Genomic DNA, 22,642 nt, shown 5'->3' with positions numbered 1-22,642 from the left:
TTGAGCAAAGAAAGCTTGGGAACAGCACCTAGGCCCTAAGTTCAAGGCCTAGGGCCAGCAGAAAAAAAAAAACAAATCAAACAAAAAGACCAATACCACTATCAACAACAAAAAAGACATTTAAAAATGTGACTTTCTCTTGATTTTTAAGAAAGCATAATAATAACCTTAAAAAGAGAAATTCCTTACTAAATAGAACAAATAATTCTATCCCCAAAAGAAGAGAGAAAACAGCTCCTCACCGCCAGGTCACTGTATATGTGGTCACCGAAGTACAACACCTTTGATCCTCTCCATCCAGTGAGCTTCAGAAATTCATATAAGTTGCCCTACCATCCGAGAAAAATACAGATATCATGTCAGGTGACTGAAATGGACCAAAACATTTTTCAAAACTTAAAAAAAATAGGTTTTGCTTTTATAGCTTATTGTAAATATCAAAACATATAGATAGCCAGGTACTGGTAGCTCATGCTTATATTATAATCCTTGCTACTCAAGATATCTAAAGATACTGTTTTGAAGCCAACCTGGATGGATACTTGTTTCCAATTAACCAGCAAAAAGCTGTTAGTAGAGTTGTGGCTCAAGTGGTAGAGCAATAGTCTTGAAGGTCCTGAATTCAAGTCCCTGTGTATGTGTGTGTGTGTGTGTGTGTGTGTGTGTGTGTGTGTGTGTACCTTCAAGAGTAATCTCTCATCTTTCTTTCATGTCAAATGCACTTTTCAGAAATGTTTTCTATTGCACATGCTGCTTTGTAACTATCATATCACACTTGATATGCTGTGACCTTCAGTGCTAACCATATGAACCTCACCATAATCACATCTGAAAAGTGCCATGGTTCCTTTCAGCTAGGCCCAATGACAGCCATTTGTGTTGATGTCTATTTTGTAAGTTACCTCACGATAAACACTAGTGTTGAGATGTTTTATTAGAGTCATCTTCCTTTTCCCAGGCTTCACTATAGAAGCATAATGGCTGAACTGAGGACCTAGAAAATCTAGTGACTGTCACATATGGCAGTCACTCACTAAGAACAGATAAGAAGCAGGAAGAGAAAAGCCAAGCTTTGGTAACAAGGACAGTGCTTTGACTGTGCAAATAGTCATACAGGATGCCAGTACATTAAAACTGTACAAAATGCACAGCTTTCTAGGAAATAATTATTAATTTGGATGAATAATATGCCAAGATTAATGCTCCTTGAAATTTCTAAGGCAGATTGCTGACATCTCTAATTATATATGAAGGATGAATGCTTTAATTTCTAAAGCATTTATTTCTAAAACCTGTTCAACTTGGGGTTAAGGATTTAGCTCAGTGCTAGAGCACCTGCCTAGCAAGCACAGAGCCCTAAGCTCAGCCCTCAGCACTGGTGGGGGGGGGGGGGGGAACAACTACTACTCAACTTGCCAAGTACAAGTGGCTCAGGCCTGTAATCCTAGCTACTCAGGAGGCTGAGATCTGAGGATGGCAGTTCTAAGCCAGGTAGGCAAGAACTGTGAAACTCTTTTCTTCCCATTAACCACCAAAAAGCCAGAAGTAGAGCTGTGGCTCAAGTAGTATAGTGCTAGCCTTGAGCATAAAAGCTCGGGGACAATGCCTAGACCCTGAGTTCATGCCATAGGACCTGCATAAAAATAAAAACTTCTCAGAGCAACTTGGAGTTAATTTAGATACTAGGATATTGAAAATGTAATGACATTATTGTGTTAGCACCAAATTATGAAAGGCATCAGAATGGAGGAAGCCTGGGTGAGAGCCACTGTCATCCCAGCTACAAACCACAAAGCAGAGCCACACAACAGACAAATACCTGCTTGTAGACAGATACCTGCTTATAAATCTGGCCTTTCTGTAACTTGTGGATTTTATCCCAGAGTAAGACACCTTTCTCGTTCACCTTTCGGAAAGGTCTAACAAGAAAAATAGAAACATTATTACACAGGATAACAGTGCAGGCATTGGCTTCCTGAAACAATGCCCAGCTTCTCATGGATAGCTGGAAGTAGCTCCCTCAAACACTGTGGATCTCAGACCCCATCTCATTCCCTGGCGTGGGGCCACACATGCCAGACTATGAAGACCCATTGCCTACAGAGGGTTCACACACACACACACACACATACACACACAATTCCAGGGTCAAATACATTTAGAAAACACTATATATTATGAAGTTCTTAAGGGCTCTGAAATGTGCTACTCTAAAAGTTCTTTAGGTCAGACTTCCCAAAGGTATTTGACCACACAGGAAGTCTGCTGTGTACATTTACCCAGCTGAAATTCAACCGCTTTGGATAAGAAACAAGTCAGAGGACCAGGAGGGCTATGGTATGATGGGAAAGACATAAACATGACATGTAACAGACATAAAGCCCCCTCCCCCACCCTACAGGGCTCTTTTCCTAAAATAATGTTTCTGGGGACTATTTTTCCCCATTAGAAAAACAAAGTGTAACTAGCTACTCAGAACACAGAAATAGGAGGATTGCAATTCAAGTTCATCCTAGACAAAAATTAGCAAGACCCCATCTTGCTACATGAGCAAGTCAGGCATGGTGGTACACACTTGTCATCCAGCTACACTGGAGGATGAAAAGTAAGGATTGCCATCTGAGACTGCCCTGGCCAAGAATGTGGAGCCCTATGTGAAAAATAAGCAAAGAGGGCCGGGGGCATGACTTAAGAGACAAAGTGCCTCCCTAGAAAGAATGAGACCCTGAATTCAAGTCCTAGGACTCCAAAGTAAGGGAGGGAGGGAGGGAGGGAGGGAAAAGGATAGGACTGGACTTTAGTGTCACAAGAGACTAACTACAGGTCACCACTTTGAGAGCTTGTTTGGAGGTTCTAGCAGGGGAGCACAGCTACTCATCTACCCTTGACCGAAGACCGGTCCTCCTCTATCGAGGATGGACGTCCTCTTCAACGGAGCGCGCAGCTTCAGGAAGGACACACAAGGAGAGGTGAGGGAGGAAGGGGAGACCCGCCTAGCCAGCCAGATCAGCCGAATCAACCCTGGCCATCAATGGGGTGACATATGTCGCAGCCAGATCGCCCTCACATCCAGGGCCACCACTTTTGAGATGCTTTGAACCACGAACCAAGGTCACCAACTACAGACTAGGCAACAGTGTTCCAAAACTAGGCGACTACACTAACATGAGCTATTTTTAGAGCCCAGTGTAGGGCTCTAACACGTGAGGATCTGTAAGGGTTGGAGCAGCTGGTGTGGCCCTAGATTAAAAGAAGTTGTAGTGCTCAGCTCCACCCACTCAACACTAACAACCCAGCCCATCACTGTTGCAACCCAACACTCACTCACCTTTCCCCCGTCCCAAAGCTACAGCAGCCCAGAGACATTGCATTAAGACTCGTGGAGATTCAGCCCACTTGATGCAAGCCCTGTCGCAAAAATGTTTCACGAAATCCAACTGCAATCTTAAATGCACAGATACCCACCAGACAATCCATTATTACTGCTTTCTTTGTAATCCTGTTGCTTTTGAGATGTACCTTAAAGCCTAGGCTGGCCTCAAACTGGCAATCCTCCTTTCTCAGTCTTCTGAGATTACAGGCATGCACCACCACGCCTGGCATTGGGATCATTTTCTTAGGCTTCACAATACTCTACAGATACAAACCTATTTTGCTATGTGATATTTAATTTTCACTATTGTCCATCATTTTCTTAAAGCTCGATTCATAGATCTGAGGCCACCCGAGTAAACATGAAAATGACCTCAACAAGCATAAGTTGTCTGCTCTGTGCCAGGCTCAGACTCTGCAATCAGTATATGAAAAGGTTATAAATCGAAAGTGACCATGTCAGAGGTTTAGAGTTTAGCAATGAGGCTTCACCAAGGTATGCTGCAAGTATTCGGGGCACCAAAGGAATGAAACTGAGGCCCCAAACAGGCCGGACACTCACCTCCGCTTATCATTAAAGAAGTTTGGCTTCTCAGCCTGAACTATGACCACATCAAATAGGTCCCTCCAGTCTTTCCCCACGATGTATCGCATCCCTTTGTCCCTACAAGAAGTCAGCCAGGTCAGTTTGAACATGAAAGGATCAAATGCCTTTTGTGACTACTTCTTTCCAAATGCTACAAGACATAGCAGACGGAAACAGGCAGGACTGAACAAGGAGACGCAGGTAAACTCACACAAAGCTGCTGGGGCTGTTGGTGATGAGGAACATCTTCTTGCCGTGGTCAGCCAGTTTGGCCAACACTGCACGGGTCTGTTCGGCATAGCAGATGTACTTTTCTAAGAGCCAGAGAAAAATGTACACAGATTTAGCAACAGCTCAGCCCACTCCAATGGTACTTACAAAATGGAGCACCTGGGCTCAGGGGGGAGGAAAGTCTTAAGTAAACTTGGTTCAGGGTAGAATGTGGGAGCCAGAGCATCAGGAACTAAAGCCCAGGCCCTTGGTTGAGGTGGGAAGAGCTGGTGGAGGGCAGCTCCCCTCCTGCTGTGTTAGAGGGACATCAGGTTCTGAGACAACATGGAGACATGTGTGGCACCATGATCTGGGTCCTTGCACAGCATTGAGGAGAGATGTACACAGCCCCCACCAGCCCAGGTCTCCCCTGAGATACAGAATATGCCCACGCCATGGCTCAAGTACAGCATGCTGTGTGGAACATACCAATGTCAGCTTCAATCGCTCTGTACATGATCCCTTTGATGTGGACGTCTCGAATTGAATCCTGTCCAAAGACATATCATTTCATCAGTGAAGGAGAAACAGGTGGCCAGGCATTAGTGCAAGGTAATGGACACTGGCACTACCTCTGCCTTAAAAGTCTGGCAATCCAAACACAACGGAATCTAAATCCTGGCTTACTGACCATCCATGGCCCTGTAGGAAAAGCTTACACTTCCGTGGTAAGGTCCTAAGGCAGTTTTTCAAAGTCTCACTTGCAAGAGGCAATGTAAGTCCCAGGGAATAAAACAGTCATTTAGACGCAGCATCATGAGTGAAAGGCACCAGGAGATCTGAACAAAGGAGTGTCTACTTTCACTAGCATCTCCCTTTCCCCATCTCGGATCCAAGAGCAATTCTGTGACCCAAATGCAAGGCAGAGAGTAGGAACAACAGGCTCCTCCCCCCTCCTTGTCGCTACCAAGAAACTTGTCAAGGGCTGGGGATATGGCCTAGTGGCAAGAGTGCTTGCCTTGTATACATGAGGCCCTGGGTTCGATTCCCCAGCACCACATATACAGAAAATGGCCAGAAGTGACGCTGTGGCTCAAGTGGCAGAGTGCTAGCCTTGAGCAAAAAGAAGCCCTGAGTTCAAGGCCCAGGATTGGCCAAAAAAAAAAAAAAGAAAGAAAAAGAAACTTGTCAAGGACTCCATCACCCAGGCAAGGGCATGGTCTGATGGCAGACACAGGAGCAGGGGAAGAAGAGGAGGTTAATTCTTTGCAGGCTCAAGAGTGTGGCAGCTTGATGTGTGGCTGACACGTGGCTAGTGTCAATGTAGCTTCAGCCACATCCCCACTGCTCGGGGCCTCAGCATAGCTGACTAGCTGACGCTCCTAGAGAGAGGCACGTGGAAACTTCCTGGCCAAAGCCAAGGACTTGGGGGCCCAGCTGTGACTAAGTCTATCCCTGAGGGTAAAAAGGAAATTTTCATCAAAAGTGAGCACTTCTGATCCGGGCGCTAGTGGCACACCTGTGATCCTAGCTACTCAGGAGGCTGAGATCTGAGGATGGCTGTTCAAAGCCAGCCCAGGCAGGAAAGGCTGTGAGACTCTTACCTCCAATAAATGGCTCAGAAAAAGCTGGAAGTAGAGCTGTGGCTCAAGTGGTAGAGCATTAGCCTTTAAAGAAAAAGAAAAAAGCTCAGGGCAGCACCCAAGCCCTGAGTTCAAGTCCAGGACTGGCACAAAAAGAGAGAGAGAGAGAGAGAGAGAGAGAGAGAGAGAAAATTTCACTGTAGCTCAAAAGAAAAGAAATAAGTGTTGGGCTGGTAATGTGGCTTAGTGGTAGAGTGCTTAGCTAGCATGCATGAAGCCCTGGGTTCAATTCCTCAGTATCACATAAACAGAAAAGGCTGGAAGTGGCCCTGTGGCTCAAGTGGTAGAGCCTTGAGCAGAAGAAGCTCAGGAATACTGCCTAGGCCATGAGTTCAAACCCCAGGAATGGCAAAAAAAAAAAATTTAATAAATGAAAATTTAAAAAAAAATCAATGTGGTCATACAGATAGTAAGAAACTCTTAATTCATCTTTTACCTCCCTAAAACCCCCTAGGTGGGATAGCCAAGAAGTAATCATAAACATAGACTAAAAGTATTTTGATATGTAAAATATATCATAGTGTATATATATAAGTACTGTTATTTAATTATATATATTACCTATAAATGCGTCACATAAATAAACATTAAGTACTGAGAGAGTTAACACAGGCTAGCAAATGCAGGTAACTGCATATACACGCGCTCTATCAATCTACAACTATACTGCCTGTACAGGCCTCAGAAGGTCCCTGTCTGTCCCTCAAGGGAGGCTGGCCTTTTTATTCCCTGGCCTCTGCAGGCCCTTGGAGCACTGGTGGGAGCTTTTTACGAGAAGGAGGTGCACCATACACCAATCTCTCTCCATCCCACTCATAACGGGGCCATCGTTATGGGTACGGTATGCACCAAAACATCACACTGCACCCATAAACAGGTACAATTATACTGTGGCAAATGAAAACCATCTACAAAGCTCCAGCCCTGGGCTGCACCAGCAGACAGGCCCATGGTAGGTGTGTGGACATGGAGGGGGGGACACCCTCCCTAGGGCAGACTTAGGGTGAGTGGGCTAAGGACTGCCCCTGCTACCAGGTGCCCTGGGCTTTTGGTCAAGAAGGATTAGCAATCCAGCCAACAGAGTGAGCCCTACCTTAAAATAAAAACTGATGGATTTAGCAACCCAGTTGTTACCATTTTTAGGGTTTCACTGTAAATAAAAGCAATCTCAGAGAGAGCATGTGAACCCCAACCCCAAGGTGAAGCTGCAGACCGTTGCCTCCTCGGTGCCCCACAAGAGCTTGGCATCACGCTCCTGGTCCCAGTCCCGGTCCCCATCCCTGTCGGTCCCCACACCACCTTGACATCCTTGTACAAGTGCACGGGCTCGTAGTCGATGTTGTTCTTCAGGAAGTGTTCGTTCACACAGGACAGCAGGGTCATCTCGGGCAGGGAGAAGATGTCCATAAACTGCTTCATAGTGTTCCCATGAGAGCTCTGCACACAGGGAGCTAGCTTTAGAAACAGAGGCCAGACTGGACAGGGCCAGAGGGCTGTGGTCACAGGAGGCTCCCCGACTGCCAGAGGTCCCAGAAGCCAGTGAGTCCCCCTCCCCAGCAACAGGGAGAGGCGGGCAGCAGAGCAGGGCTCGCCTGGTTCTCAGCCTCAGAGCAGGACTGGTGTCTGGTTCTACGGGAAACTGAGACAAGCCTGAGCCTTCCCCTTCCCTACCCCCTCTCCCCATGGGGTCCACAGGAGTTGGGCACTGCACAGAGTCCCCAGTGACGTCCAGCCTGTCAGGGGACACACTCAAAGGGAAGTGTGAGGGTAACAGGAGAAGCACAAGGAGGTGGAAAGAGCCCCCACCAGGTAGGATGAATCATGAAGGAACCCAGGCGTGGCTCTTTAGCATACTAATGTCAACTGCTTGTGAGCTGTACATGAGTCTAGTCATTCAATTCTCATACTTCCAGTTTGAAGTGGCCCTCCCAAATGGCTCCTGGGCTGCGGGCTTGGGACCCAGCTGGTGGCATTACTGAGAGGTGACTGGATCCTGAGGGCACCGATTTAATGAACACCTAACACCTTGATGAGTTCGTGGCTGAATGGGCCATTAGGAGGCAGGGCCAGGTGTGGCCCTGAAGGCCTTATCTTGCCCCCAGGCCCTTCCCTTCTCTCTTGCTGGTCACCATGAGGCAAGCAGGTTGGCTCCAAGATGCCCTCCTACCTGATGTTCTGACTCACCACAGCCCCAAAGCAACAGGGCCAACTGACCATGGACTGAGGCCTCAGAAACCATGGGGCCTAAATAAACCCCTCCTCCTCCCTCACGCTGTTCTCCTGGTTATCTGGTCACAGAGACAAAGTTAGGAAGAGAAGGAGCCGTCTGGCTGCTCAAGTGAAACAAATTCTCATCACCTTCCCGTAGAAGTCGCTCATCTGCTCCAAGGGCACGTGAGACCCCTCGTACATCTCAATGACTTCCTCGTCGGGGACCACACTGAGGCCTCTGGAAAAGTCACATGAGAGAGAAACAACCTCCAACCTCCATCCACGACTGGGCAGGAGACACCGTTGTCACCAGGCAGTGACCTGTGTCACAGCAACAACTTCCAGCCTGGGGTACAATGCTTCTACTGTGACTAGGACTGCCCCATTGGGATTCACATCCAATGCTACCTGACCCCTACTGCATGCACGTAGTACATGAAGAACCAGGTTACTGGCAGGCTTCTCAGCCACTCCGGGAGGGCGCCACAAGCAGTATTCTTCCCACTTCCCAGATGGGGAAACTGAGGCATGGCCAAGGGTGGGATAAAAAATGAGCCTTCCCCTGGCTCTGGGGCCCAAGTTCCCAAACCACAAAGTTACAAGGTTTCCCAGAGGTGTCCTTTAGAGTGAGTGTTTCTCTTTTAATGTTTTTGAACACCTTAGGAGAGGCAAAGGCTGCTTTTGTTTCTATGACACGCATCCTCCTGCCATCTCACACAGTGCTGAGGTGCAGTAAGGCAGACTTGGGATGAACCCCATGACCCAGGGCAGGAGGCCGAATGGCACCTCAGAGGGAGCACCCCGAGAACTACTCCGGATGCTAAGTGACACAAAAAGCCAGTGTCCCCATCTGTAAAGAGACAACATACACTGTCTGCCTGCCCCTGGGGCTTACAGATGAGTCTGGGTCCTCTGCCTACAGAAAAAATGCTGAAGGCGGGGAATGCATTTCACTCCCACCTGCCACCAGCAACATAAGCAGGTGCCACCTGCTCACCTGGACTCGCCTCCTCTACAGAGGATGCAGTGTTTGAAAAACATGACGCTGCTAGGAAACTGCAAAAGGAATCAGACAGGAGACACCACTGCGTCACAGAAGGCACAGGGAACCCAATGGGAAGTTCATGACTCGTAAGAACAAACTGTCTAGCACCCCAATCTACCCTATACCAAAATACAGCAACCACAGAGTGCATGCTCTTTTATGTAACATTAAAATTTTTTTAAAGGCATTTCCGGGCTGGGAATATGGCCTAGTGGCAAGAGCACTTGCCTCGTACACATGAAGCCCTGGGTTCGACTCCCAAGCACCACATATATAGAAAACGGCCAGAAGTGGCGCTGTGGCTCAAGTGGCAGAGTGCTAGCCTTGAGCAAAAAGAAGCTCAGGCCCTCAGTCCAAGGCCCAGGACTGGCCAAAAAGAAAGGCATTTCCATCCCCTGAACTGTGTCTGGTTAAAGACTGGTATTTTACCTAGGATCCTCACTGACTCGTTACTGCTGGTCTTAGAAAACAAACAAAGCACTGGGCTCCTTTTAGCTTTGCTCCAACAATCGGGTTAAGACCTGAGTGGCAAACCAGATCATTCCAGACAGTGGAAAACAGCTCCTGCTGAGTAGCAGCAGGAAGGCATCCACAGCGCTGGGGCTCTCACACTCAGAGCAGAAACAGGAAGGGATTTGCTGCTACCCCCATCACAAGATCTGGCCGAAATCTTCACTGCACTGCTGCAAAGATGTACAGGTGCGTGACTGCATAGGCTGCATGCTTAAGGTCCAAGTGAGCAAATGTCAGCACAGAAGAACTGGTGAGGTTCATGCACCACAGCCAGCAGAACCCATACCCACTCACCCCTGCCCCAGGGCTGTTCCCACAGATGGAGAGCCAACTGGAATCATTGGGCAGGCATGAGAACAGCTCCACCATGTTTGAAACTCTGCAGCCCAAAATAAAACCCACTGGATGAGTAGCAATGGCTCATGTCTGCAATCTGAGCTACAATGGAAGATGTGATCTGGAGGACTATGATTCAAGGCCAGCCTGAGCAGAAACATTTATTAGACCCTATCTCCAAGTAACCAGCAAAAAAAAAAAAAAAAAGAAGAAGAATCAAGGTTCCAGTACCAGAGTTCCAGTTGAGCAAGGCCCTGAATTCAAACCCTAGTACCTGCCAGAAAAACAAACACTGTACCTGGTCCATTGTTGGGTGATGAGAATCATGAAGGTTAAGAGGACAGATGTGAACACATCTGCCTGGAGTTCAATTCCCAGGTTTTATATCCCAGGGCATTGCCTGTACAAGACACTGGAGAGCAAGCAGCAAAAAAAAAAAAAAGACATCTAAATTTCTAGCCCTGAGAACAGAAATACAGGGAACACCAACAAGGAGCACTGATTAACCACCACAGACCATAAGAAAGGTTCACTTGGTGGCACCAGGAAGCTACTGTAGGATGTACTCCAGAAAAATGAGAGCATAAAGCCAGAAAGAGATGGAAGCCAGGAAACAAGCAACCAATCAGGATCAGAATAAGAGAAGAGAAGGGGAGGAAGGAAAGAGGAAGCGAAAGATAGGGAGGGGAAAAGAAGGGTGGTAGAGAAGAGGAGAGAAGAGGAAGGGAGGGGAGAACTGATAAGATTATCAAAGAACACAAATTGTTGGAAAACAAATACATGAGACATTTAAGAAAAATGGACCTATGCAAAAAGCAATACATGGAACATAAGGTTATTAAATCTAAGAAAAGCCACGCGCTACACAAGAAAGAGACTAATCACAGTGCAGTACTTGGCTCAGGAGTGAACAGGATAAGACTTTCAAAGTCACAGTATAAATAATGGCTGGTATGACAACCAAAAACTGAGATCTTAGGAAAATAGAAGACTGAGGCAGGAGAAGGGGACGAGGTATCAGCAAGTTAAACCCTCATCTACCACAATACAGACAATGTCCAGAATCAATCAGTTAAGAAACAGAAGCATGAGCACACTACCCAGGAATAGGAGGGAAAAAAAGTCTTAAGTGTTTAAATTGTTTGGATAGGGCAGTGGCTCTCCCCTGCAGCTCCTTTAATACTGCTTGACTACTAAAGTGCATGTCTTACGTCAATTTTACAAAAAAAAGAACAGTTCTTACAAAGATTTTCTAAGAGAAGAATCTAGGCTAAAATACGCATACTTATTTACACATAATTGTTTAAAGTATAGAAAATAAACCTAAACACAAATTACACTCTCCAATCCCCTTCAGAATGAAAATTAGGAAAGAGAAAACTAAGTTACAAAGACATCTAGCTAAGCAAAGGTACTTCTAACGCATCCTAATAAACAGGAAAGGTTTTCATACCCTCACCACCCAGCCAGATTGAGACCAGTGTTCCATTCCCCCTAACACACTTCCTCTCTAGGACCCTCAGCTCACCAGCCCTGGCTCCAGAAAACAGCTACCCCTCTAGAGTTCACCCGGGGCTTCCCAGTGGCCTGCGCAGGTTCCACCAGCACCCAGACCACACTAGGCTGCAGTCTTTCCCTTGGGTGGCTTCCTACGGGCTCCCTGAGCAAGTCCCTGGAGGCCAAGCCCTCAGCACCAGCAGGAACTAGACCCCCCATAAGTGTTCTTGGGTGAAAGAATGAATGAATAAAGGAGTGAGCCTCAGTTCACACACTACAGCTCTGTGTATCCCTGAAACTAAAGCACCGTGGTTATTTGGGTAAATTAAACTTGTCTCCCCTGCTTACCTGTAAACTGTGCCCAGCTGGATGTAATGAAAAGCATCAATCTTCATCAATATTGCCTTTAAAAATATAAACATATGCACACATAAATAATGCACACCAATCTGCATACAAAATAAGCAATCCAAAGTCATTATAAGGCCTACCCACATTAGTTGCCTACAAGAGGCATAGTTTCTGAAAGCCGAGGGCTTTTTAAGGAAATGATCTATCAGCAAAAATTTTTTAAAAAATGGAAAACAGATATAGCTACTGGCTCCTCCTCCCAGTACCAAAAACGACTACAGACGACAAACCTCACTCCCAAATGGCTGTGTGCACTCAAGCCTTGCAAAATGTTTCATATATTTAAATACTGTGGTTCTGCAGCCACAAAGAACATTATTTCCAATGTACTTCTCTGCACAAAGAAACAGCACTACAAGGTCATTTCATCAAGTGCCATACGAGGGGACCTACCCGCTGGACATCATAATGCAGCCCACGGATTGCAAAATTGGGGTCATACTCGTACTTCCGGATTTCCACAGGGTACTAAGAAAGAAGAAAGGAGGTGGTTTTAGCTGAGATGCATTCAACCGACCCAGGGCAGCCTGGCTAAGCGTGTAAGAGGCACTAACACACTGCAAAAGTGGCGGCCCTCCTTTTCTACAGCAGGTACCCAAGTGCTTCCCTCCCCTCTCTCCCTCCCAAGTCTCAGAGCTGGAGCACAGCTTCCCTGCCAGGAGCCCAGACCTGCCAGGAGTGACTGTGCTGCCATGGGCAGGCCTGGCTCTCCCCATTCTTCAGAGGGAAACCTCAAGGGCACCAAGGACCACCCAGCTGGGAGGCAGCTGGTCACAGAGGGTGGCTCAAACAAAATGGCTAGTCCTGAACTGAAGAGAAGACATCACCAGCTTGTTCTATGCAGGTCCACACTGCAGAAGCAAAACCTAGAGGACCACCGAGACCCCTCGGAAATGTCTCCAGTTCTCTCGAACTGCGCTGGCTCTCTCCCCATGACTAAGGAGGAGGACATGTTTCAACCACCAGGCTGAACCTACACAGCAAGTGTTCATGTCAAGCTGCACAAACCACTCGCTGAAAATGTCACACTTGAGCTTATTTATCTAAGACCTGCCATGTGTGCCAAGAAATCACCAAACTAATATTTCCACTCGTGGGCGTTTCCAAGAATTCTGAACACCATGTACGGTTCTGCGTCCTTATCCACAGGCTTACCACAGCCCACACAGAACCCAGCGGTGGTGACACAGCCCTGCTTGCTGAAGGAGGCCAAGAGCTTCAGCGCCTTTGAAAACTCCTTTTAAACTATGGCGTGAAAGAGGAATGAGGTGCCTCAGAGGAGCTTTTTATTAAAAGGTCTTGGCGGTTCACATGTTACTCAGCTACGTGGAAGGCAGAGAAGGGGCGGCTCATAGTTCAAGGCCAGCTGGAATGGAAACTTCCTGAAACTCCCATCTCAACCCATAGCTGGGTATGGTGGTATGCACCTATACTCCTAGCTACAAGAGAGGAAAATGAAGGAAGATTACAATTTGAGGATAGGCATTAATATAAAGGTAAATCTAATTCAAAAAATAATTAGGGGCTGGTAATATGGCCTAGTGGCAAGAGTGCTTGCCTCGTATACATGAGGCTCTGGGTTCGATTCCTCAGCACCACATATACAGAAAACGGCCAGAAGTGGCGCTATGGCTCAAGTGGCAGAGTGCTAGCCTTGAGCAAAAAAGAAGCCAGGGACAGTGCTCAGGCCCTGAGTTCACGGCCCAGGACTGACCAAAAAAATAATAATAATAATTAAAAGTGCCAGGTGCAGGTGGCTCACACCTGTAATCCTAGTGACTCAGGAGGCTGAGATCTGCCAGAGCAGGAAAGTCCATGAGATTCTTGCCTCCAATTAGCCACCAATAAAAAATCAGAAGTAGAGCCCTGGCTCAAGTAGTAAAGCAGTAGCCTTGAGGGGAAAAAAAGAAAAACCCTCAAGAACAGCACCCAGGCTAAGTTTAAGCCCCAGGACCAGTGCCACAAGAAATGTTTAAAAAATAATAACAGGGCTGGGAATATGGCCTAGTGGTGTTGTGCCAAGTCGCGAAACCACCACCAAGAAGATCACCGAGACTCAGACATTCCGAAATGCAAAAAGCAAGGCAAGGCTTTATTTAAGCGAGCTGCAACTCGGGCCTCATCCTACCCACCGACACAGCGGAGGTTAGGAGGGAGCCCCGAGCTGTGATTACACAGGGCTTATAAAGGTAAAGAACAAAGTTACAACAATCAGGTGTTCAAGCAAGCAAGATTAGGACACAGGTACAAATCTGATTGGCTCAGGGTTTGAGGCATTCTAGGGGTGGTCAGAGTTAAGCATTCCCAGTGGTTAGAGTTCTAGACCGACTGGGCCCTAATGGGCTTGTCCTGGGTCTGCTCACAGGGCCTGCTTATCTCAGGTTCACGTGGTAAAGTGGGGCCTGACTTCAAAGTCTGGCACTTCAGTGGCAAGAGTGCTTGCCTCCTACACATGAAGCTCTCGGTTCGATTCCCCAGCACCACATATATATGGAAATCGGCCAGAAGGGGCGCTGTGGCTCAGGTGGCAGAGTGCTAGCCTTGAGCGGGAAGAAGCCAGGGACAGTGCTCAGGCCCTGAGTCCAAGGCCCAGGACTGGCCAAAAAAAAAAGAATACTTTAATAAAAAAATTAATAAAATAAAAATAAATAATAACGATGAAAGCACAAAGGACTGAGAACATGGCTGAAGTAGTAGAGAGCCTGCCTAGCAAGCACAAGACCTTAAGTTCAAACTCTAGTACTACCAAAAAAAATAAATAAAAGATCATGGTGCCTTCATTGGGCTCCGGACCAGGAGGCATTTTCTGCTCATACACTAGACCAGGCCTTCTCTGTGACGTTTGTTTTTCTCTTACTACATCAGCATGAAGAAGGGTATTCCATGACTATTTTACAGTTGAATAATCTGAGGATCAGGTTCAAGGTCACAAAGCTACACCACAGTTGTGCCAACACTTGAACCACAGTCTGTGTCACAACCAATTCAAATCCAAACCCCCATAATCAATTCAATTCTTCTGGTACTCTACTACGTGAGCTTCACCGCTAACCAGGCTTTTGTTGTTATTAATTGGATATGGAGACTTGAGGACTTTTCTGCCCAGGCTGGCTTTGAACTGGGATCCTCAGATCTTCATCTCCTGAGAGGCTAAGAATACAAGCGTGAGTCACTGGTGCTGGGAATTAACGAATTCTTGACTAACTGGGCCTCATACTGGAGAAATCACCTCCAGCAACAGGGGCAGCGGCCAGCAGGGAAGGGTTCAACGGGCTTACTTAAAGAAGCCACAGTGACAGGTGTTTCCCAGTCCTGAGCTCAAAGGCTATTCCTATTCCTCTTCTGTGGATAACTGCAGGTCTCCAGATGTATCACAACGCTGTCCATGTGTCAGAGGCCCAGATGCCTGAGTACATTTGTTTTCTGGAGTTCTCAGTTTGGAATTTAAAGTAAGATGGATTATGAGTCTAATTAGGGCAGGGCAAAAAACTAAAAAAATAAAGCTCTCTGAAATCCACACAAAACAGGAAGTGAATAACAGGATTTCAATGGAGAGCTAGTCCCCAGCGGAGCTCAAGGCTCTTACTTCCCTGAGGAATTCAGAGACCTGTATACATCAAGCATTTATCCAGTGTGTACTTTGTGTCAAGTACAGTTCCGGAGCCTGGGAACCAAATCAACAAAAATCTCTGCACCTCAGAAGTACCACTTCACCACAGGATGCACCCCCATAAACACAAAGCCTCTCCAGACACACTATAAAGAAAGCACAGTGGGAGGGTCAGCACAGAACAGGGGAGACCAGCAAGCCCAGCCTGGCTGTGGACAGGAAGGGTGACTCAAGAAGAAGGGAATGGAGCAAGGTTCACAGGTAGGAAGGAGCCTGTGGGAGCAGAGGGAGGGAGTACAGGAGGCTGAAGAGGAAGCTGGGACGGAGGTGACAAGAGAAGGCTTTCATTCCAATGGGAGCCACAGATGCGGCTCAGCGTTAAGAGTGCCTGCAAGAGTGAGGCCCTGAGTTCAATCCCTACACTGACAGCCCCACCCCCATCTGAGAAATACAGTTAATAGTCCAAGCCCAATGGGAATGTCTGAGGTGATTCTGAGCCCGAGAGTATTTAAAAGGCTCATTGTATTGTGTTTTATGGCAGTATTGGAAGTTGAACTCAGGGCCTTGTGCTTGAACATCTAAGCAGGTGCTCTACCACTGAGCTGCCTGCCACACACTCAGCCCTTCTTGCTGAAATAAGATCCCTCTCATTTACAACTGGACAAACCTGGATGGCAAACCTACTTCTGCCTCCTACACAGCTGGGGTAACAGGCAAAGTTCCATGCCCAGTTCTTATTGCTTGAGATGGACTCACAAACTCTTTGCCCAGGTTGACCTTGAACTACAATTTTCCGAGCCTCTGCATCCTGTGTAGCTAGGATTACAGAAGTGAGCCAACCGTGTTAGGTTACCCAATTCTTTTATTTCTACTTTTGATAAGAATTTTCTCTGATTAAGAAAGGGTAATTATGAAGGGGCTGAACCTTTTCATTTGCTCTTAGAGAGATGCAAAGTCGTGGGAGTGATTGCTCTATCTGTCAGTACGCACCTCCAGAGCAGATATGCCCCCTTACTACCAATGAGAACAGCATGAAACTCTGTGCTCCTTGGAAGCATTTCGTTGTTTGATTGGAACAAGAGGAAAAATCTGCATAAGCATAACCAGCTCTATTAATATTCTGAATGTAATTAGTATTATAGCATTTCTTTTATAAGAACCACAAAAAAAAAAAAAAAACGTAATGGGGATGGAGTTTCAATGACTATGAAACTACAGGCTTCTCAATCAGAACCTCACCTTTTATCTCACCCATCTGTTTCATTTCCTGCCCCCAACTGCATAAAATGTTTTAGGCTCATGCATTTTTCATTTTCATGAACATTTTATTTTCATCCGAACAAAACTGCCATGAAAGGTGTTATTAACTCTCTGAGGGGCAGTGTGAAGTGAGAACACAATAAGTCCTTTGAGAACAGAGAGAATTGAATTCAAACCCTGGTGATCTCCTGGTGGCTTTAGTCTTGTGTTATTAGCTTGAGTCGCTGAGGCTCTTTCCTCAAACATAGAACTGAGGCAGTGTGTCTATCCCGGGCTCTTATGAAGACTGCAATAATGGTTTTAGTACTAGAGAACACTTCCTGAGTGTTTTCTACATGCCAGGTGCTTTATGTACATTTCATCTAATGACCTCACTGTCATGAGGCCCACTTTACAGAGGAGGAAACTGAGGCTCAGAAGACTTGTAAGCGAATCAGACTGCATGGGAAGTCAGTGATGAAAGCAGGATTTGAACACAGCAGTCAGGATAGTGGACCTGTGCTTTGGGCACGGATAGAAGCCTATCCGTGAACAGAGCTGCATTTCTTAAATGACACAGAAGTCAGAGAGAGTGTGCTACTCCAGCAGGGACACAGCAGCCCTCCACAGTGGGTGGAAGATGGATGGTGCAGGGCACAGCTGGAAAGCAAGCAGGGAAACCTCACTATTCAGCGGCCATCTCCCCTGCCCAGGGGAAGGACCGTGTGTTAGATGGAGAAGGGTCTCTTGAATAAACAGAAATGTGGTTTGGCAAGGTGGCCAAAGAAAGCCGTCCTTGGCTTCCTAACAAAAAGAAACAGGCATTTTTTCACCCAGATATTTCTGCATTTCGAACCAGGACAAAATGAGCTGCTTAAAGCCGCTGACGAAGAGTGAGGATCAGAAAATACATAATCAAATGGTCAGGACCCAAACTAGTGAAAACTTGTGAGCAGATTCCTACGAGTATGGTATCCTAAGCCAGGGAGGTGATGGCTCCATCTGTTCCACACTGGTTGAGCCTCTCCTACAGGGCTTCACACCAGGGAGGGAGATCAGAGCATATATAGAGTGGCGACAGGGCAACTAAGAGGGTAACAAGAATAATTATCCTGGGAAAAGAAGTCCTGGAGGGCATAATGGCTGCTTTGGAAAAGGCCCAGCCTGTTGTATGTCCACTGATTTATCAGTCATGGGTAAAACATTAGTTTCCAGGATTTGGGTGTCTAGATGACTCACACCCACCAGCTCTCCCCAACACACCCAGCCCTCCTCTGCTGGCTGAAGTCCCACCTCCCCTGCTGTTGTTCTTCCAGCCTCTGTGCTTCCTCAGCTCTGTCAGATATCCACAGGTAGCTGCAGATCTGATCTGCATGCCTGATCTTTACCCTCCCTGTGTCAACAAGCCGACTGGGCTCTAAGGACTTGCGGAGTCAAGGACGAAAGAAGGAATGAAGGAGGGAACAAAGGTGGAAAAGATAGCAGTGGTGACAGCTGCACAGAGGCAGAAGTGCCCGACATCACGACCAGAACAAATTCACGAGGGCAGAGATGAAAACAAACTCTGTCCTAACGGATTCTAGTCTGGGGCATGGGTGAGAGCTAGGCTGATCGGACAGCAGGGGCCTTCTCAAAGGGCATGAGCTCCATGGGCCTCCAGATGCTCCTCAATCTCCTGCTGCTGAAAATGTCCTCAAACATGGCTGAAGGAAAGAGGTTTTCAGGATTTCCTCCTTCAATAAATTTCCAAAAACACTATGCATCAGAAGACATTCAAATATTCTATTACATAAGAAGGCAAATCCACCCAGGGCTGCAGGTAACACACAGCTTATCATTTAAGGAGTTCCTTTGAAGTAGAACATACCAGGCTCTGCAAGAAACCACGCTGTCACACTGCAAGAAATTAACACATTAATACCTACAGATGAGCTCTTGTGTACCTGAGACAGTCTTTCCAAAGACACAACTAGGGCTGGAGGCATGGCTCAAGTGGTAGAGTCCCTGCCTGGCATGCAAAAGGCCCTAAGTTGAAATCCCAGTACTGCCTAAACAAAAACAAACAAGCAAAGAGACATCCAAAGATTTAAACACAGCTATCATCCAGAGAAGAGACACCTGGAATGGAATAAAACTGCTCATTCTTCAGCAACAATTCTCTTAAGTGACTTCGAGGGGCTGCTGTTCTTCAAATACCTCAGGGGCAAAGGTGGGGAGGGCGGGGCAAGCCTGTGGTCATACCCGGTGTTCGTTGATGAGAAGGTCCCGAGCAGCATTGAAGATGAGTGTGTGGAGGTGCTTGGAGTAGAACACCAAGGTGTAATCGTAGTCGAAGCCATAAATTTCAATGTCTGACAGGCTCATCTCGTTGTTGGAGAAAATGGCATCTGGGTTCAGCAAGTTGCTCATAATTGATGGAACCAACTCTAAGAGCACAGAAAACATACATTAGGCCACAGAATAGACGTAGCCTGCCTGGTTTCTAAATGAAGTGAAAAAACTGAGTGCCAGAGTGATCTGCTCCCTCCTGTAAACCACGCTCAGTCAAAGGGGCCAGTCCCAAAGGCCACCATTGCATGGCTCCATGTATATAACATGTCCAGAGAAGACAGAGCCAGGGTTGGGGATGCAGCTTTGCGTGAGTGCTTGCCCAGCATACATGAGGCTCTGGGTTTCGTTTTCCTGGTGAGGTGAGGTGAGGGTGGCAGTAGGGTAGGGATGGGGTGGAGGTGAGGTTGAGGGTGGGGTGGGGTGGAGGTGAGGTAAGGAGAGGAGAGGTTGGGAGTAGTGACTCATGCCTGCAGGACCAGCTACTCTAGAGGCAGAGATCATGAGGATTGTGGTTCAAGGCCAGCCCAAGCAAAAAGTTATCAAGACCCCCATCTCAACAAATAAGCTGAACATGGTGGCACATGCTTCACACCTAGAATCCCAGCTACTGGGAGGCATAGTTTGGAGGACTGTTGTTCAAGGCCATTCCCTGGGCTAAAACTCGGCAAGAGTCTATCTGAAAAACAAATAGAGCAAAAAAAGTACTGGGCGTGTGGCTCAGGTGGTGAAGAGTCCAGCTACAAGGACCTAAGTTCAAACCCGCAAAAGCAAAGTATCAACCCTCAAAAGAAAAAAAAAAAAAGAGATATACATAGGAACACCAAGTAGACTAGTGATTAACCTAGACTACAGGGGGTGGGTCTCCTTTTGGGATGATGAAAATGCTCTAGAACTGGCTGTGGTATTGACAAGGATAGAACATCCCTTAGTACTATACTAAAAACCACCAAAGGAGGGGGAGGGTCTCAAGAAGCAAATTAATCATGTGATACCTAATTTCAATCTCAATGAAATTATTTGAAAAACAACACATGCTTCAACATCACAAAGAAAGGTTTGTTTCATCTAAAAATATATGCTAGAGATAAGATTAAAATGCCAATAAAATTGACATGACATAGCTCACCATCCAAAAAAAATTAACATTTTATGTTTTGCTGCTAATGGTTTTATGTAAGTATTTTGCAACTTGGTCTCACACCATTACACAGGTTTGCAGTGTACTCTTAAGTTTAACATTCAATCATAACCCTATTCTCACATCAATACAACTTCTGAGACCATCACCTTAGACTATGGCCTAGGACTTCGGTATATTTGTGAGTCACAATCAACCTAAGGGTTCTGTTGCACGTCTAAGGTTTGTCATATTTAATAAAAACAACCTGGCAGCGCGCACACTGCATGTCCAACTCCAGCTGCCTTTGGATGACATCTTCGAATGGTCCACTGCAGCTGCTGTTGGTCCCCAGTCACTTCCTGTTCTAACTACTTACAGGGATTTCTACTGGATGGTTTCCAGTCCTTCTGGGGGAAAAAAAAAATTCACCCCACCTTACAATTTGCATTGAGTTTAAAAGATACGTTTAAAAACCAAAGAAGTGGGGCCTGGTGTGGCCCAGTGGTATGGCTCAGGGCTCAGGCTGGCCTGTGCAAGGCCCCGGGTTCCATCCCCAGCACTGAAAAAGAAACACAAAATCTAAAGAGCTGCCACGGGGGATGTTAGCTTATTTGTCCAATATGATGGAATATTTTGCTATTTTTATCCTTCTAGGAAATATTCATCATTACCCATGGAACTACAGCCACCTACCAATATGATTTCTTTACAAAAGAGCAAATGAAGAAAGCAAACAATAGAAGAAATTACTAAGACAGACACAGCAAAGTAACCAAGACCAAGACCTGTTTCAATCCTCGCCACCAGCTTTCTAGAAGCTACAAAAAATGTGAACACACATCATCAATGCAGTCACAGGGAAATTTCACAGAGCAGAGATTTCAGTATTTATACTTCCCATCCAAAATGACTAGAAAAAAGCAAGATATTTCATTACTAGCTGTGTGGGAGATGACTGTAAGACAGAGAGCAGCCCTCCCCAGTCTAATGGCGCTGGAGGAAACAATCTTCTAAGGGAAATCTCAGACTGTGAACATTTCCTCAATGACATCTAGGAGCAAACACTCAGTAGTATACTGCAAGAGACAAAAAAGGACATGTGATCTTCTTATCCAGTTATCATTTAACAGCCAGAATTGCACACACTGCTTCTGAGACAGAAACAGACCATCCTCAGGACAGCCACTGGCCCACAAGAACAGCTAGTATTGCTTCTGGAGATGGAATGTCAGGAGCCAGAACTCCTGGGTCCAAGGGCTCTTCCTGCTTTGGCTTCCTGAGTTCATGGTAGGTGCCTACCACTGTGCCCACCCCCAGTAGTTAGTATTTAATAAGCATCAACCATGTACTATATATAATCAAAAGGGCTGCATAGTGTCTCCGTTAATCCTACAGACAACTCTATCCACCAAATGCTGCTATCGCCCTTTTACATATGAGCAGTTGAGGTACTAGAAGTTACCTAATTTACTAAAAGGTACACAACCCACCCGATGGTAGGGCTGAGATGTGAACCTGGGAAAAGTGGCTTTAGAATCTATGTTCTTAATTCCCATCCCCAGGATCATGGGAGTCCAGCATTGTCCATGAAGGGTATACCCCTTCTTCTAAACCAGAGCAGAGCTGGACCATCCTTTCTGAGCTTTCCCTTTTCTTTCTGTTCATTTCTAAGAACTGCATAGTCTTTGTCTCTGCTCTAAGGAGCCACTTGGAACAATCAAAGTCACTACTCTAAGCAGGCCCCAGGTTCCAGGGCACAGCCCTGAAACAGATCTCCTGGGGACCTTAGCCAGAGCTATGGACTCCTCTCCTTAGCAGAATGCACACACAGATTCTGCAGAAAATGTTGGGGTGCTGTCATCTGAAGCCTGTTTCCATATTATACTAGTCTTTATAAACCCACACAAATTTCTAGACCACTGAAGATACAAATGTCTGAATGAATACACAAATTTCATACACACTCACAGTCTAGATATTACCGGAGTCTGCAGCCAATATTCACTCACAATTACAGCTCATTAGTCTCTCTTGTCAAAGCTAAAAAGATAGTGACCTTTGTTGGGGGTATTTTGTTCTTGTTGTTGTTTTTCTTTTTTTGGTTGTTTTGTGCCAGAACTGAGGCTTAAATTCAGAGCTTGGTGCAGTCCCTTAGCTTTTTCACTCAAGGCTAGCACTGTACCTCTTGAGCCACAGTTCTACTTCCAGCTTTTTGGTGGCTAACAGGAGATAAGAGTCTCATGCACTTCTCTCTCTGGGTTGGCATCGTGAGTAGCAAAGATTATAGGTGTGTCAACCATCAGAGCCTGCTGAACTGTTTCTTGTTTTTATGAAGGGTGTGGTAGTTTGCTTGTTTGTTTTACAAATAACACAGCTATGAAGAGAGTTAGCAGACTGGCATTTAAAGAAACCTGAAGGCAGAGTTTCCAGAAACCAAGAGAGGGGAGAAGTTCCACGCACTTCAGTGCACTTCCCACCTTCCTTCCACAGTCAATGGTGGCAGAGGCAATGCTATTTC

At 46.3% G+C, this 22,642-nt stretch overlaps 1 protein-coding gene across 1 annotated transcript in view; it reads right to left on the bottom strand.

Moving 5' to 3' along the window:
- The window catches only part of Nt5dc3 (5'-nucleotidase domain containing 3), a 48,801-nt gene that overhangs the window by 10,380 nt on the left and 15,779 nt on the right, over positions 1-22,642 (bottom strand). The window contains exons 2-11 of the mRNA XM_048357045.1: positions 18,915-19,099; positions 12,218-12,292; positions 11,762-11,817; positions 8,170-8,260; positions 7,111-7,248; positions 4,658-4,718; positions 4,170-4,272; positions 3,935-4,036; positions 1,838-1,919; positions 243-329 (exon numbers count right to left, since the gene is read on the bottom strand). Coding sequence (XP_048213002.1) covers positions 243-329; positions 1,838-1,919; positions 3,935-4,036; positions 4,170-4,272; positions 4,658-4,718; positions 7,111-7,248; positions 8,170-8,260; positions 11,762-11,817; positions 12,218-12,292; positions 18,915-19,099 — 980 coding nt within the window. The remainder of the gene's footprint in view (positions 1-242; positions 330-1,837; positions 1,920-3,934; positions 4,037-4,169; positions 4,273-4,657; positions 4,719-7,110; positions 7,249-8,169; positions 8,261-11,761; positions 11,818-12,217; positions 12,293-18,914; positions 19,100-22,642) is intronic.

Source organism: Perognathus longimembris, chromosome 1, assembly GCF_023159225.1.
Source record: "Perognathus longimembris pacificus isolate PPM17 chromosome 1, ASM2315922v1, whole genome shotgun sequence".
In the NCBI taxonomy this organism is placed as follows: Eukaryota; Metazoa; Chordata; class Mammalia; order Rodentia; family Heteromyidae; genus Perognathus; species Perognathus longimembris.
Note: the sequence above shows the minus strand (reverse complement) of the source record. Positions and strands in the feature narration are given on the sequence as shown.